General features: G+C 41.5%; 1 protein-coding gene across 1 annotated transcript in view; it reads right to left on the bottom strand.

Annotated features, from left to right (window-relative positions):
- si:ch211-246m6.5 (von Willebrand factor D and EGF domain-containing protein) overlaps positions 1 to 7,609 on the bottom strand; it is a 45,621-nt gene extending 38,012 nt beyond the window's left edge. The window contains exons 1-2 of the mRNA XM_014150096.2: positions 7,216 to 7,609; positions 301 to 485 (exon numbers count right to left, since the gene is read on the bottom strand). Coding sequence (XP_014005571.2) covers positions 301 to 485; positions 7,216 to 7,315 — 285 coding nt within the window. The 5' untranslated portion in view covers positions 7,316 to 7,609. The remainder of the gene's footprint in view (positions 1 to 300; positions 486 to 7,215) is intronic.
- Positions 7,610 to 18,172: the final 10,563 nt, after the last annotated feature.

Here is an 18,172-nt window from a genome sequence, read left to right as displayed (position 1 = left end):
TGCATTGGTAACTACAGTTTGGATGTTTATAAAGAATAATCCTTATAATTCTCATAACACACCACACTTTAAATATTGGATGCACAACATGTTCGATCATGAAAACCACTTGATTAAGTACAGTATCTCCTATAGTGGACAATGTAATTAATAAAAATCCCTTGCACTGTGAAGAGTTAATCATAGTTTTGCCTGTATCATTTATGTAAATGGTAAATAAAACAGGCCCTAAAATGGAGCCTTGTGGAACAGCTTTACACACTAGGGGGAAGACGGCATGGTTTAACAGCTTTAGCTTACTTCCACACAGCTGGTGGGCATCTCTGCAGGCTTGTTGTTAATGCTGAAGCGGTACCATCCTGGGGAGAGGGAGTGATCACAGATCAGGTCCTGTATAGCAGTGTTCTGCAGGTCACTGGAGTCAAAGTCCACGCTGCGATACGGGTTTCTCAACATGCGGTAACCTCCTGGGTAGCACTCTGGAGCTGGGGGAGGCAGAAGGACAAAGTTAGTAAGAAAACACGTTACATTCACAGGATACATTGTATTTTTAAGATGAACGTATTTGGAATATAGGAGTCTTTCTGGGTAGTTACTGTGATGTCAACCTGGACTGTGGAGGGAGGAAGGGAGGGAGGGATGGAGGAAGGGAGGGAGGGTTGGAGGGAGGGAGTGAGGAAGGGAGGGAGGGTTGGAGGGAGGGAGGGAGCAGTGAGCAGGGCATGGTACCAAAAAAAGGTAGCAAAATATGTCATTCCAGTGGCTCTATAACTTCAGTCCGTTCCTTAAAGGGTGGAACTAGAGTTAATTTACTGTAACGTTCAGAGGGAGAGATGAGGAGGGTATATTCAAACAGGTAAAAATAACACACATTCATTTACCTAATTCCCCTCCTTTCTAAACTCACCCCTGGAGGGTTAGACAATAAAGCCAGCGATCCATGACAGGGTCTGAACATAGCTCGCAGCTGAAGGCTAAAAATGGAGAGAAAATGACTTTAAAGTCAGACCTCTCACATCCCATGTCTATTCAAGTGTCAAAGAACCTGCACCAATATCACACTTCCCTGTCTGTAAATTGAAAATGGGTCAAAACGACTGGGACTGCAGGATATCAGTCAGAGCTATGACAGAGGAATAGGAAGGCCTTACTGCATTTCTACCTAATGAAGAGCATACTTTGGAAATCCTACCCTGGTGACTATATTATGAAATCTATGTTGAATTATCAATTACAAAACATGGCATGTAGTACATTTCTTACAGTACCCCCAAATGACGTTACATATTTCGCATCATTTGGATGCAGCAACAGTCTGCCCCCCTGGGCTAATGATGAAGGTTTGTCCTGGGGTGAGAGTTCCCTAGAGAATATTTATGAGGTTACCTCCCTACCGCGCTGTAAACTCTGTTAAAGGCCAATTTGACTTGGTTTACCCAACAGCAACAGCCTCTCCTTTCCTCTCCTCTGGAAAACATGGCTGTTTGGAAAACCTTTGACCTTAGTGCTTGGAGAGAATTAGTTCCCAGACATAGACAAGGTGCAAAGCTTCCAGACAAGGTGTGTGTATGCAGAGAGATAGAGGATTTGCAAATACAACACATTTGGACGGCAAGGAAATATAATACACATTTTCAGTGCGGCCCTCCGGACCTTGTTGAAGACTGAATGTGGCTGCTGGGGCAAAATGAGTTAGACACCCCTGCTGTATGGAGTTACTTGGTTGGATGGAATTTGGTATTTGGTATCTTATTAGGACCCCATTAGATATTGCAAAAGCAGCAGCTACTCTTCCTGGGGTCCACACAAAACATGAAACATGACATAGTACAGAACATCAAACATTTTTAAAAAGGCACATGTACTGTAGCCTACATATCAATGCATACACACAAACTATCTAGGTCAAATAGGGGAGAGGCGTTGTGCCGTGAGGTGTTGCTTTATCTGGGTTTTTTTTAAACCAGGTTTGCTGTTTATTTTAGCAATATGAGATGGAAGGAAGTTCCATGCAATAAGGGCTCTATATAATACTGTACGCTTTCTTGAATTTGTTCTGGATTTGGGGACTGTGAAAAGACCCCTGGTGGCATGTCTGGTAGGGTAAGTGTGTGTGTCAGAGATGTGTGTAAGTTGACTATGCAAACAATTTGGGATTTCCAACACATTAATGTTTCTTATAAAAAGAAGTGTTGCAGTCAGTCTCTCCTCAACTCTTAGCTAAGAGAGACTGGCATGCATAGTATTTATATCAGCCCTCTGATTACAATGAAGAGGAAAACGTGCCGCTCTCTTCTGTGCCAGTTGCAGCTTAACTAGGTCTTTCCTTGAAGCACTGGACCACATGACTGGACAATAATCAAGATTAGACAAAACTAGTGCCTGCAGAACTTGCTTTTTGGAGTGTGGTGTCAAAAAAGCAGAGCATCTATTTATTACGGACAGACCTCTCCCCATCTTTACAACCATTAAATCTATATGTTTTGACCATGACACTTTACAATCTAAGATAATGCCAACGAATTTAGTCTCCTCAACTCGTTCAACAGCCACAATATTCATTACCAGATTAAGCTGAGGTCTAGAACTTAAGGAATGATTTGTACCAAATACAATGCTCATAGTTTTAGAGATGTTCAGGACCAGTTTATTACTGGCCACCCATTCCAAAACAGACTGCATCTCTTTGTTAAGGGTTTCAGTGACTTCATTAGCTGTGGTTGCTGATGCATATATGGTTGAATCATCATCATACATGGACACACATGCTTTGTTTAATACCAGTGGCAGGTCATTGGCAAAAATAGAAAAGAGTAGAGGGCCTAGAGAGCTGCCCTGCGGTACACCACACTTTACATGTTTGACAATAGAGAAGCTTCCATTAAAGAAAACCCTTTGAGTTCTATTAGATAAATAGCTCTGAATCTACGATATGGCAGAGGTTGAAAAGCCATAACACATAAGCTAAGACTTCATCCAAAATGGTACGCTTTTCCCTACATAGTGCAATACTTTTGACCAGAGCCCTACAGACACGTGCATTATATAGAGAATAGGGTGCCATTTTAGACACAGAGTAGGTGACACAACAACAGGCTCCCCATCATGATCTGACCTATGACCCCAACCATGGTGCTGCTAGTGAAAGAATGCTTTGTTGTCTCATGAGGAGATGGCCATCAGAGTCCATTCTCAGGGCAGTTGTTTAGTGGTTTAACTGAGACTCTCTAGCTACACACACACATGCACAAATGCACACACACATAAAGGCACACGCACACATGTGCGCACTCACCAACACACACGCCGTGCTGTGGTGAACTGAAGGGTCAGGGCCCATTCTTTGATTTATTTGTTGTGACAACTCTGCTGAAGGAGCAAATTGGATGTGGGAGAGGAGAAACACCAAGGAACTAGTGCTTACTTTCCCTAATGGCATAACTACTAGTCCCCTGCACTGTATAACCCAATGTGCTGTCATTACTCAAAACCTTTGAGGAAACCTGTTGCACTTAAAACTATACTTCAGAATTTTGGCAAAGCCCTATATTTACTTCCCCAGAGTCAGATGAACTCGTGGATAACATTTTTTTTATGTCTCTGCGTACAGGCAGTTTGAAGGAAGTTGCTGACTAGCGGTAGTGCAATCGCTAACTAGTGTTAGCATAATTACTGGAAGTCTATGCACATAGACTTCCAGCCATTGCACTCACGCTAGTTAGCTTTGGCTTGCGAAACTACATCTAATTTCCTTCATACTTGACACAGAGACAATTTAATGGTATTCACAAGTTCATCTAACTCTGAGGAAGTATATAAAGGGCCTTATTGCCAAAATCCCGAAGTATCCCTTTAATATATATGAGTACGGTCACCTAAAGTGATGTTGTAGTCATTACTCAAATTGACAGTAGTGGTGCGTGGGTAAAACCACTGGGGAAGCCAAGCCAGCAAAAAAATCAATTTTACAACCTATGTTGTGATATTTGCGTTGTTTGCTCTATAACCTATTAGTTCATACGCCACTGTGATATACAATAAAGACATGACAACAAAAAGACAACAGTCAGTCAGTGGCGGAATAAGTTTAACTAAACATACAAAACCGGAGAGCAACAATCTGTCCGGTGAAGTCCACAAAGCAAATATTGCATGTAACAAACAGTTACGTGACCTACAGCATGGTCAAGCAAGTTCATGTTTTCGAAAGTTTACTGAACAACTACTGATTTAGAACCACAGAGTTACCGCAAATCAGCTCAAAGACAACAAAGACACTGCCTCAGCTATTCCAGCACCACTTCAATTTAAACATCATCAAATCAACAAGGCTATATATGCTTAGTTTAATACACTGAAAATAAACTTAAAGATACGAAAAATGATTTAGTCCAATCAATGCTGTCCATGGTTCTCTGTGTGTGTGTGTGTGCAAGTAAAACACATTTTTGGGACTTACCCTACTTGTAGACTAGTTGAAAGCTAATGCCATCCTCCTCTCTTTCATGTTGGGAAAACGGTCTATGGCTCTGTATGCTTTTAGTTTTTGTTTTCAGAGGCTACCTAGCTAAAATGCTTGCTACCCTAACTACCTCGCATGGGCAACAATGAACCAGCTAAGTTAGCTAGCTAGTTAACGTGAGACTACTAGGCTACATCTAGGCTATATATTGAACTTCAGTTGTCTCAGGCCAGTGGCACAATATATGAATTTATGGTTAGATCAGAATTCCGTCATAATAATTGGCCTGTACAGAGAATTAAGTCAAAACCACAAGTCCAAATTAGTGTGAAACCAAATCCAAACTGGCCTCCCTTGGGGGCATTTTGCTGCAGCAGGACAAACCACAGTTGAGGTCAGCTCAACGCTGATTGGCCAATTATTATTTTATATTTTATCAAGGGAGGATTCTCAAATGGGATCAATCAATCAAATGCTATGGTGGCAACATGTCATACTCTTTTGTTCCAGAAAGCATCAGATACATGGGTAACACATACTGAGACTTAGGGGCGCTATTTCCCTCACTCTGATGATTTCTCTGGTGAGATTCAGCCACATGCGAATTGATAGAAAATTATGAAAACACAGAGACTAAATATAAATATGTTTTATTTGTCAAATATTTTGGGAAACCTGGCTTCCCTTGGTATCTATGAATACATGCCATTGAAAACAGATAGTCACTGTGACCCTGTAGGGTGCCCTTTGAGTTGTATCAGCTTGAACATTTTGAGTATTGCCCCCACAAAGCCACTTCTCTAATATAATTTCCCAGTGTGCCTTGCCTTTTTGAGTGAATTGTAGAGTTACCACCCATGACTGTATTTATTAGTGACAGAGACATAGTTGCTGAATTCATTCATTTTCAGTCCTGTGGCCTTCACCAAGTGAGTTCCTAGGCAAATGTTATCATTATAATGAAACTCTATTCAGTATAAATCTCATTTGGCCTTATTTTTTACCCTAATACAGTGGCCTGAAACTCATGGTTTATTGGCCACATCAGGCCTGCAAGTAGGTTGCAACATTCCAGCAACTTTTCCAAAATTCCCAGATTTTCAAATAATCCTGGATGAAGGATTTCCAGGAATCTCCCAACCGAAAGTTCTGGAAAACCTCTGAAATTTACCAGGGTTTTCCAACTCTACCTGCAAGTCACATTATGCTGGCTTGCAAAGTGATGTGTAATTCCTACTGGAATCCAGCCAGAGTTAAGATATCCAACAGTTAAAAATATTTATTCACCCACAAACTGCATTCATAATGACTGACAGGGTTAGGAACAGTGTGAGGAGACTACCTATAAGCCATTTAAACTGAAACAACCATTTTAGTAACGGGTGCAAATAAAAATCGAACTAAATAGCATGTGTAGCATAAGATTATTTCATCAAGCACTTAATGTACATGCAAAAACACAGATATGAAATATAATTAACAAAAATCTACCTGCAATAGCGCATGCTAGGAAAAAAAGTACATTTGTTGTCATAACTTAAAAAAATATCAGTACCACACAAACAATTTAAACAATAATGATTTTTCATTTACTTTGGGTTCAATTTACTAGAAGTTTTTGAGTAAAAAATGCCTTGGGGCTTACATTGTTGGGGAGAAAACGTCCAACTCCGAGTCTACAATTGTCTAAGTTTAAAATGCCATTCATTACTTGATTCACAATCTAACAGTGGCATACATGTATGTACTGTCTGTTCTGTACTGTCCCACATAGGCTATATTTATAATACTGTATTGACATTGTTTTAATGTTGTATTACTGGTAACATAGTTACAATCCTGTAAAGCTGACCCCGACAAAACTCCTTATGCATATCTACTTATCTACTTGTTGGCTGGTGGTGAGTGACAGGTATGCAAGGCTTTAGAACTAGACACCAAATGACACAACCACACAACCTCTAATTGTGTCCTACTCAGCAACTGGCTACAGTGCCAAGTTCTCCAGCAACTTGCATTTCTAAAACACTTAGGCCTACAGTATTATGCATTATATACAACTTACATTATATGCCTAATGTAAGGTGTTGAGAAAAAGACCTTAGCAACACAGTGCCAATTTCTCCAGCTGGTTGTATTTCTAGAACACTTAGAATAATAGAGAGTCCAGTGCATTATTATGTAAGGTGTCAAAGCATAACAATAGCCATAGACCTATACAGAGCTATACCATACTATACTATGATTGCTTAACAGTATTTAATTTAGAAGTTGAACAACAAAAGGCTGGTTTAGGTACCAAGGGAGACATTTGTTCCACCTCCCCCAAAAGCAACCCAGACTGTAACTGTATGTAAGGCTATAATGATTTTCAGCCCTGCTATATTGTCTGAGGATGTGTCCAATAAACTGCTGCTTTCTTACCATATGGTCCATGCCGCCATACCACACTGCCTTAAATCTGATGCAGCTGTCTGACAATGGAGAAGTTTGAGAAAATGTTCTGATCCTCTCAAGTCTTATCTATGAATTTTTGTTATGAAAAAGTATATGGAGAAGTGAAAGAACACTGAAAATACACTTTGTATTATTCCCTGGATCATAATAAATAATCAAACTGCAAAGCTCTCATCAGTCAACAATTGTGCGCTAAACTAAATTGTGTAATCTTCCATTTTTATCAAGGGCAATAGTCGAGGCATTTCACGTCTTACTGTACTTTTTTTTAAAACGTTATGATTTATTCGACTTACCTAACTGGGCAAGCGCTCTCAACTGCATCAAACAGAGAAACACAATGCGCAGATATCCCGGGACTGACGCATGTGAGATGCTGCAAACTGCGCAATCCATAGTAGCGGTTCACAATTTCACTGAAGGAAAATATGCCACAAATTTTCACAGATGTTAGATCCCATTTGAGAATCCTCGAAAGTTTTCCAAATGTTCTTGAGTGACGAAATAGTTATCGTTTAGTTGTTTCAGAGCATCGGTTCAGAACCGTGGTTCCTCAGATTGTATTAAAGGTTGAATCCGTGGGTAGTTTTAGAGCGTTCTTTTCTTTTCAACCAACTTTTCCAATCAAGACACAACAAGTTGCTCAGTCTTACAAGGAGGAGGGAGGACAGCACATCCCGCCTTCAAGTCCCCATACTAACCCTTGGGGTGTAGGTGGATCCTCTTGAAAAATCCATACTGTAACAATAGTCTTTGGAAAATTCAACTCCTCCTTGACCAACTGGGACAAAAGCCTCAAATATTTTTGTGGGATATCTACACTTTTTTTGTGATTAGAAAAGTTATTACGGTTATACTATAATATACAAAATGATAATTTACCAATTTATGATATTAGCTCAATGATCATTCAAATAATGTAAATTGAATCCAGCTTGTTGGTGTGATCTCAAAACTGATTTAGCCCACTGAGCTAAAGCTTAGACATTCGTTCTGGGAACTAACATGAGTTTTGGGAACTATTCCCACATGCTCCTTTTTCCATCTGATTTAGAATGCTACAGCTATGTTGTTTATTCTCACCCTGACTGACCAGCCAATAACACTGTAATCCCCTAAATGTATGTGAGCAGAATAAGCCTTTTGCCGCCTGGAGAGAGAGATAGGGTCATCGCACTGTCAATGCTGAGCCACAGAATGTGGCTCTGTCCCAATTTATAGTCATTGCTTTGTCCAGATGCCATCTATTAGACTTGGCTTGCCCTCATTCTAGCCTGCTCTGGAAGTAGAGCTGGGGCTCTGCTGAATGGCATGGCCCTGCTACGGCCCTGCAGTGGCTCTGGATTCTCCCAGCCTCCCCCAGACAGATGCCCTGGATTAATGGTTGGAGACAGTGGCCTGGGGTGGTCTAGCAGTCACTGGGCAGCCAACGAAGCACACATGTATGCCGGTGCCAGGATGGGTTCAGCTGTCCCACACGGTCTCTGTCCAATAAACGTAGAACAAATACAGTGTGGAGGGAAAGGGGTTGGAGACATACTGAAGGGCAGGTGCCTCCCTCTTCTTCCGTCTGCCTCAAATCCGATTCCACAGACAGACTACCATGAGTCTGAAATTGTGTCCAGGCGGTCTCCCTTAGCCAGATGCTACATGCCCTGTCTTAAGGGTGACATGCTGGAAGGCAGGTGCCAACTTCCCCTCCTGCCTCTGGATGACCCAGGCCTGGATGGAAACAGGGCGAAATTATGGTTGGACTACCTGAATAAGAATTTCTTTTTTTGTTGAAAATTGGTTTGTTGGCGCAGCTGTTTAAGGCATTGTATTGCAGTGCTAGAGGTGTCACTACATACCCGGTTCGATCCCAGGCTGTGTCGCATCCGTCCGCGGCGCACAGTTTTTTGCCGGCCAGGATGTCCTTGTCCCATCGCGCTTGAGCGACTCCTTGTGACTTTGGTCGCCAGCTGTACGGTGTTTGTGTGGCATACAGGCTAAGCGAGCAGTGTGTCAAGAAGCAGTGCAGCTTGGCGGGGTCGTGTTTCGGAGGACGAATGGCTCTCGAGCTTCGCCTCTCCTGAGTCCATATGGGAGTTGCAACGATGGGACAAGATTGTAAATACCAATTGGATATCACGAAATTGTGGATTTTTTTGTTTGTTTGTTAAGAAATGCGACCCAGGAGCCATCCTCCTGTCTGCCTCACCCAGGCCTGGATTTGACAGCTCTGGCACCCTATTCCCTACATAGTGCACTACTTTTGACCAGGGCACATAGGGCTCTGGTCAAAAGTAGTGCACTATATAGGAAATAAGAGGCCATTTGAGACACAAGCCTTGAGTCAGACGTTGTGTATTTGACGCTGATGTGAGCAGGTCATTGGGTCAAAGACGAGATGAAGCCTAATAGAAAGTTTACTGTCCTGGAGCAGGCTTTACTGGGATTGCTGCTAATCTTTACTACTTTTGCTGTATGTGGACTTCACAAGTCTGGTAATACTGTAATACTCACTGCTGCTGATGTGGACTTGAGTCAGCCAGTGAGGATGGAATAAATGGATTACAAACTTATGTTCTGAATAATGGGTTAATTGAAGCAGTGTTCAACATGGTCTTATACAGTGGTGGAAAAAGTACCCAATTGTCATACTTGAGTAAAAGTTAAGATACCTTTAATAGAAAATCAACCAGTAAAATACTACTTGAGTAAAAGTCTAAAAGTATTTGGTCTTAAATATACTTAAGTATCAAAAGTAAATATAATTGCGAAAATATAAGTATCAAAAGTAAAAGTATAAATCATTTCACTTATATTAAGCAAACCAGACGGGCCGATTTTCTTGTTTTTTTTTATTTACGGATAGCCAGGGGCATACTCCAACACTCATAATTTACAAACTAAGCATTTGTGTTTAGGGAGTCCGCCAGATAAGAGGTAGTAGGGATAACCAGGGATGGTCTCTTGATAAGTGTGTGAATTGGACCATTTTCCTGTCTTGCTAAGCATTCGAAATGTAACAAGTACTTTTGGGTGTCAGGGAAAATGTATGGAGTAAAAAGTACATTATTTTCTTTCGGAATGTAGTGGAGTAAAAGTAAAGGTAGTCAAACATATTAATAGTAAAGTAAAGTACAGATACCCCCAAAAAACGACTTAAGTAGTACTTTAAAGTATTTTTACTTAAGCACTTTACACCACTGGTCTTATACTAGTATAGAGTCTTATATAGACTAGTATAGAGTATAGAGTCTAGAGCATAGAGTATAGAGTCTTATACTAGTAGTATATATAGTAGTAAATACTGTTCTTTCCATGACATAGACTGATCAGGTGAATTCAAATAAAATACAATAAAGTGTATTTGTCACATACACGTGTTTAGCAGATGTTATTGTGGGTGTAGCAAAATGCTTGTGTTTCTAGCTCCAACAGTGGAGTAATATATAACAAGTAATATCAAAAAATTTCACAACACAACACACAATACATACAACTCTAAAGTAAAGGAATGGAATTAAGAATATATCAATATTTGGGTGAGCAGTGTCAGAGCAGCATAGTCTAAGATATAGTAGAACACAAGCATTTCGCTACACTCACATTAATATCTGCTAACCATGAGTATGCGACAAATCAAATTTGATTTGATTTGATATCATAGAATACAGTACAGTCTTGGCCTAAAGTTTTGAGAATGACACAAATATAAATTTTCACAAAGTCTGCTGCCTCAGTTTGTATGATGGCAATTTGCATATACTCCAGAATGTTATGAAGAGTGATCAGATGAATTGCAATTAATTGCAAAGTCCCTCTTTGCCATGCAAATTAACTGAATCCCCCAAAAACATTTCCACTGCATTTCAGCCCTGCCACAAAAGGACCAGCTGACATCATGTCAGTGATTCTCTCGTTAACACAGGTGTGAGTGTTGACGAGGACAAGACTGGAGATCACTCTGTCATGCTGATTGAGTTCGAATAACAGACTGGAAGCTTCAAAAGGAGGGTGGTGCATTGGAATCATTGTTCTTCCCCCTTCAACCATGGTTACCTGCAAGGAAACACGTGCCGTCATCATTGCTTTACACAAAAAGGGCTTCACAGGCAAGGATATTGCTGCCAGTAAGATTGCACCTAAATCAACCATTTATCAGATCATCAAGAACTTCAAGGAGAGCGGATCAATTGTTGTGAAGAAGGCTTCAGGGCGCCCAAGAAAGTCCAGCAAGCGCCAGGACCGTCTCCTAAAGTTGATTCAGCTGCGGGATCGGGGCACCACCAGTGCAGAACATTCTCAGGAATGGCAGCAGGCAGGTGTGAGTGCATCTGCACGCACAGTGAGGTGAAGACTTTTGGAGGATGGCCTGGTGTCAAGAAGGGAAGCAAAGAAGCCACTTCTCTCCAGGAAAAACATCAGGGACAGACTGATATTCTGCAAAAGGTACAGGGATTGGACTGCTGAGGACTGGGGTAAAGTCATTTTCTCTGATGAATCCCCTTTCTGATTGTTTTGGGCATCCGGAAAAAAGCTTGTCCAGAGAAGACAAGGTGAGCGCTACCATCAGTCCTGTGTCATGCCAACAGTAAAGCATCCTGAGACCATTCATGTGTGAGGTTGCTTCTCAGCCAAGGGAGTGGGCTCACTCACAATTTTGCCTAAGAACACAGCCACGAATAAAGAATGGTAGCAACACATCCTCCGAAAGCAACTTCTCCCAACCATGCAGGAACAGTTTGGTGACAAACAATGCCTTTTTCAGCATGATGGAGCACCTAGCCATTATGCAAAAGTGATAAGTAAGTGGCTCGGGGAGCAAAACATCAATATTTTGGGTCCATGTTCAGGAAACTCCCCAGACCTTAATCCCATTGAGAACTTGTGGTCAAACCTCAAGAGGCGGGTGAACAAACAAAAACCCACAAATTCTGACAAACTCCAAGCATTGATTATGCAAGATTGGGCTGCCATCAGTCAGGATGTGACCCAGAAGTTAATTGACAGCATGCCAGAGCGGATTGCAGAAGTCTTGAAAAAGAAGGGTCAACACTGCAAATATTGACTCTTTGCATCAACTTCATGTAATTGTCATTGAAAGCCTTTGACACTTATGAAATGCTTGTAATTATACTTCAGCATTCCATAGTAACATCTGACAAAAATATCTAAAGACACTGAAGCAACAAACTTCGTGAAAATGTATATTTATGTCATTCTCAAAACTTTTGGCAACGACTGTATATACATATGAGATGAGTAATGCAAAATATGTAAACATTATTAAAAGTGACTAGTGTTCTATTATTAAAGTGGCCAGTGATTTCAAGTCTATGTGTATAGGGCAGCAGCCTCTAATGTGCTAGTGATGGTTATTTACCAGTCTGATGGCCTTGAGATATAAGCTGTTTTTCAGTCTCTCGGTCCCAGCGTTGATGCACCTGTACTGACCTTGCCTTCTGAATGATATAGGGGTGAACAGGCAGTTGTTCGGTTAGTTGTTGTCCTTGATGATCTTTTTGACCTTCCTGTGACATCGTGTGCTGTAGGCTGTCCTGTCCAGGTAGTTGGGTAGACCGCACCACCCTCTGGAGAGCCCTACGGTTGCGAGCGGTGCAGTTCCCATATCAGGCGGTGATACAGCCCGACAGGATGCTGTCAATTGTGCATCTGTAAAAGTTTGTGAGGGTTTTAGGTGCCAAGCCAAATTTCTTCAGCCGCCTGAGGTTAAAGAGGTGCTGTCGCGCCTTCTTCACCACACTGTCTGTGTGGGTGGACCATTTCAGAACTTGAAGCTTTCCACCTTCTTCAGGGCCCTCACCTCCTCCCTGTAGGCTGTCTTGTCATTGTTGGTAATCAGGTCTACTACTGTTGTGTTGTCTGCAAACTTGATGATTGAGTTGGAGGCGTGTGTGGCCACGTAGTCATGGGTGAACCCGGAGTACAGGAGGGGGCTGAGCACGCATCCTTGTGGGTTGCCCCAGTGTTGAGGATCAGCAACGTGGAGGTGTTGTTTCCTACCTTCACCACCTGGGGGTGGCCCGTCAGGAAGTCCAGGACCCAATTGAACAGGGCGGGGTACAGACCCAGGGCCTCGAGTTATTGATGAGCTTGGAGGGATACTATGGTGTTGAATGCTGAGCTATAGTCAATGAACAGCATTCTTACATAGGTATTCCTCTTGTCCAGATGGGATAGGGCAGTGTGCAGTGCAATGGTGATTGCATCATCTGTGGATCAAATGGGGCAGTAAGCAAATTGAAGTGGGTCTAGAGTGTCAGGTAAGGTAGAGATGATATGATCCTTGACTAGTCTCTCAAAGCACATGATGACAGAAGTGAGTGCTACGGGGTGATAGTCATTTAGTTCAGTTACCTTTGCTTCTTGGGTACAGGAACAATGATGGACATCTTGAAGCATGTGGAGACAGCAGACTGGGATAGGGAGAAATTGACCAGCCAGCTGGTCTGTGCATGCTCTGAGGATGCGGCTAGGGATGCCGTCTGGGTCGGCAGCCTTGCGAGGTACAGTGTCTTTCTCACGTCGGCCACGGAGAAGGAGAGCCCACAATCCTTGGTAGTGGGCCACGTCGGTGGCACTGTGTTATCCTCAAAGTGGGCGAATAAGGTGTTTAACTTGTCCGGAAGTAAGACGTCGTTGCTTCCAGACAACGTTTTTGCTGCCATCTATCCACGTGGCTGGTTTTCCCTTTGTAGTCCGTGATTGTCTGTAGAGCCTGCCACATACGTCTCGTGTCTGAGCTGTTGAATTGCGACTCCACTTTGTCTCTATGTGCCCACTTTTGCCTGTTTGATTGCCTTATGGAGGGGACAACAACACTGTTTGTATTTGGTCATATTCTCAGTCACCTTGCCATGGTTAAATGTGATGGTTCGTGCTTTTAGTTTTGCGTGAATGCTGCCATCTATCCACAGTATCTGGTTAGGGTAAGTTTTAATAGTCACACTGGATACTATATCTCCTATACACACCGTATCAGTATATTCGTCAATGTTATTCTCAGAGGCTACTCGGAACATATCCCAGTCCGTGTGATCAAAACAATCTTGAAGCGTGGATTCCGATTCAGGTGAAAGCTATGATCCCTTATGGATATCACTTGTTAAATCCACTTCATTCTGTGTACATGAAGGGGAAGAGACAGGTTAAAGAAGGATTTTTAAGTCTTGAGATAATTAAAACATCGATGTTGTATGTATGCCATTCAGAAGGTGAATGGGCAAGACAAAAGATTTAAGTACCTTTGAACGGGATATGGTAGTATATGCCCACTGGTTTGTGTCTGCTGGGTTTTCTTGCTCAACAGTTTCCCGTGTGTATCAAGAATAGTCTACCACCCAAAGGACATCCAGCCAACTTGACACAACTGTGGGAAGCATTGGAGTCAACATGGGCCAGCATCCCGGTAGAACGCTTTCGACACCTTGTAGAGTCCATGCCCTGCTCCTAATGTTTGGTACACTCATTGTACAGCAGTTTTTCAGAAAAATATAATAATTTCTAACCTTGATAACATTGGGATACGATTACCCATGCATCTCTAATTATGCGTAGGAATACTTGGGAACAGATTTCCCGAATAAAAATCACTCTAAACTGATTTCCTGGTGATTTTACAGTCGTTTATGTCCAACAACGAAACTATATGAAACTACAATGTTGAAAAAAGTTAAATGATTAAAAACCCTTGAATGAGTAGGTGTGTCCAAACTTTTGACTGGTACTGTATATTACAACAACAACAAAATATATATATATATATGTAGTATACAGTTGAAGTCAGAAGTTTACATACACTTAGGTTGGAGTCATTAAACACTCGTTTCTCAACCACTCCACAAATTTCTTGTTAACAAACTATAATTCTGGCAAGTTGTTTAGGACATCTACTTCGTGCATGACACAAGTAATTTTTCCAACAATTGTTTACAGACAGATTATTTCATTTATAATTCACTGTATCACAATTCCAGTGGGTCAGAAGTTTACATACACTAAGTTGACTGTGCCTTTAAACAGCTTGGACAATTCCAGAAAATGATGTCATGGCTTTCGAAGCTTCTGATAGGCTAATTGACATCATTTGAGTCAATTGGAGGTGTACCTGTGGATGTATTTCAAGGCCTACCTTCAAACTCAGTGCCTCTTTGCTTGACATCATGGGAAAATCAAAAGAAATCAGCCAAGACCTCAGAAAAGATATTGGCAACTTCCACAAGTCTGGTTCATCCTTGGGGGCAATTTCCAAATGCCTGAAGGTACCACGTTCATCTGTACAAAAAATAGTACGCAAGTAAAAACACCATGGGACCACGCAGCCATCATACTGCTCAGGAAGGAGACGAGTTCTGTCTCCTAGAGATAAATGTACTTTGGTGCGAAAAGTGCAAATCAATCCAAGAACAACAGCAAAGGACCTTGTGAAGATGCTGGAGGAAACCGGTACAAAAGTATCTATATCCACAGTAAAACGAGTCCTATATCGACACAACTTGAAAGGCCGCTCAGCAAGGAAGAAGCCACTGCTCCAAAACCACCATAAAAAAGACAGACTACAGTTTGCAACTGCACATGGGGACAAATATCGTACTTTTTGGAGAAATGTCCTCTGGTCTGATGAAACAAATATAGAACTGTTTGGCCATGATGACCATTGTTATGTTTGGAGGAAAAAGGGGGAGGCTTGCAAGCCTAAGAACACCATCCCAACCGTGAAGCACGGGGGTGGCAGCATCATGTTGTGGCAGTGCTTTTCTGCAGGAGGGTCTGGTGCACTTCACAAAATAGATGGCATCATGAAGAATGAAAATTATGTGGATATATTGAAGCAACATCTCAAGACATCAGTCAGGAAGTTAAAACTTGGTCGCAAATGGGTATTCCAAATGGACAATGACCCCAAGCATACTTCCAAAGTTGTGGCAAAACGGCTTAAGGACAACAAAGTCAAGGTATTGGAGTGGCCATCACAAAGCCCTGACCTCAATCCTATAGAACCTTTGTGGGCAGAACTGAAAAAGCGTGTGCGAGCAAGGAGGCCTACAAACCTGACTCAGTTACACCAGCTCTGTCAGGAGGAACGGGCCAAAATTCACCCAACTTATTGTGGGAAGCTTGTGGAAGGCTACACGAAACGTTTGACCCAAGTTAAACAATTTAAAGGCAATGCTACCAAATACTAATTGAGTGTATGTAAACTTCTGACCACTGGGAATGTGATGAAATAAATAAAAGCTGAAATAAATCATTCTCCCTACTATTATTCTGACATTTCACATTCTTAAAATAAAGTGGTGATCCTAACTGACCTAGGACAGGGAATTTGTACTAGGATTAAATGTCAGGAATTGTGAAAAACTGAGTTTAAATGTATTTGGCTAAGGTGTATGTAAACTTCTGACTTCAACTGTATATTTTGCTTAGAACAGTTCTGGGGCAAAATAATATCACCAATCGGCTGCCTATTGGGGAACCCTGCTCTAGTGCTTAACCACGGATTCTAGCTAAAGTGAAATTTGACCCTTGTCTGTCGGAAATCCATACATCTCCGAATATATTGCTTTGGATTTCCATGAGAAGAAACTTCATAAATTGTTCATAGCAAAGAAGGTGTCTGATGTCCTGCAGATTTCCTCCTGTAGCCTACTGTGTGGGTCTTCCTACCTCATGCCAAAGCTACTTCTCACTAGAATGAGCAACAGAACAAGAAGGTTGTGGCAGGTTTTACACAGTGCCCACCCTGTGCCTACTTCCTTTCAAAGTGTCAGCTCCTGTTCTGTTCAAAGAAATGAACGTACCCTCCTCATTAGTTCACTTGTGAGGTCCGTTCTTGAGTGTTTGTTTAGACAGTTACCTTTCCTGTTACGTAGCCTAAGTAGGGGAGACTGGGGAAGTTGTAACACGTTTGGGCTTTCTACAACTTGGTACTGTCTAATAGTGTATCTTCACTAACTGTAACCTATACAATATTTACAAGCCTTGTCAATTTACACTCCAATTACTACATTATCACAGGGAACTAAAATATTATTGTAAAAAACATGACGTACTGTAACTGTATTTTACTCACCATGTGCATAATCTCCAGTGGCCAGATTCTGCGCAGCTGACCAAATTGCACAAGATTTTACTTCTGGGTTAAGATTTTACAGTCTGCATACCAGCAGCCAATTAACACAGCAAGGGCGGATGTTTCCATAATACACTAGAGCACATTCCTGGAGACGGTCTTCTGAAACAGGATCGGAAAGCAGAGCAGCATATCCACCCCATATGATCTGAGGTGAATAGGATGTTCGACTAAGGCAGATATCGGAGATCTTTTTTTCCCTTCTTTTTTTGGTGTTATTAAGGTTATTATCAAGATAATCTTTGAAAGACTGCAACTTTAATTTTAGCTGGCCAGGTTCTGGGTTCCCGAGAATATATTCCAGAGGAGGTTCTGGCTCTGTCTTTTTTAATCCACATTTGTGATCAAAATGAAGTTATAGACTGGAGAGACGTATTCTCAAAACAAGTATTATCACTTAACGGGAAAATAGTGATTGTAGGCTTCCTGCTTGGCTGAGGAGAATAGCACTAAGTATAAGGTGTGTTGTGGGTGGTTTAGAAAAGAGATGTCTTTAGTCTAAATATAGGGCCCATGACAAAACCCAGGTGTTCCTAGCCTTTTAATTCAAACTTTTAGGTCCATGTTTGTGTGATAATAGCTTATTAATTTCAGACTGACTAAAAGTAGGAAGGTAAGGTTTTTCATTAAAGAGATACTTTATAAGAAACGTTGAAATGTAATTTACCATTTAATGGCAATCATTTTCCTGTCTTCGAACAATACCTCTGTCTCTCCCTCACCCTTCTCTCTATCTCTCATCAGAAGGCAAAATCAATGTGTCCTTCAATGCTGATATCTTTTGAAGCCATACATTATTGTTGTCAAGCACTAGTAATACCATGTTTCATCGCATTGTCCAAATCCTTTTTGGTTGCACCTAAACATAGCTGCCTAAAGAAGAAGAAAATACTGTTAACAAGCCTAATTGGGGATAGACCCGGTCAATGAGAAGTCATGTATCATCATACTTAACTTCCCTCTCTGTGACTTTGAAAACTTTGTTCCTCTCGACTGTGGTACTTAAAGTAGTAGCCTACTCATGGTAGTTAAAGCTAACTTTGCAGGGGAGAAGGCATTATCTAGAAGCCAATTGATGTCCTCTCGCTCCCTGAGAACGACATAGGAGTTCC

This window comes from Salmo salar, chromosome ssa16, assembly GCF_905237065.1.
Source record: "Salmo salar chromosome ssa16, Ssal_v3.1, whole genome shotgun sequence".
Taxonomy (NCBI): domain Eukaryota; kingdom Metazoa; phylum Chordata; class Actinopteri; order Salmoniformes; family Salmonidae; genus Salmo; species Salmo salar.
The sequence above is the reverse complement of the archived record's forward strand: the minus strand, read 5'-3'. Positions and strand labels throughout refer to the sequence as shown.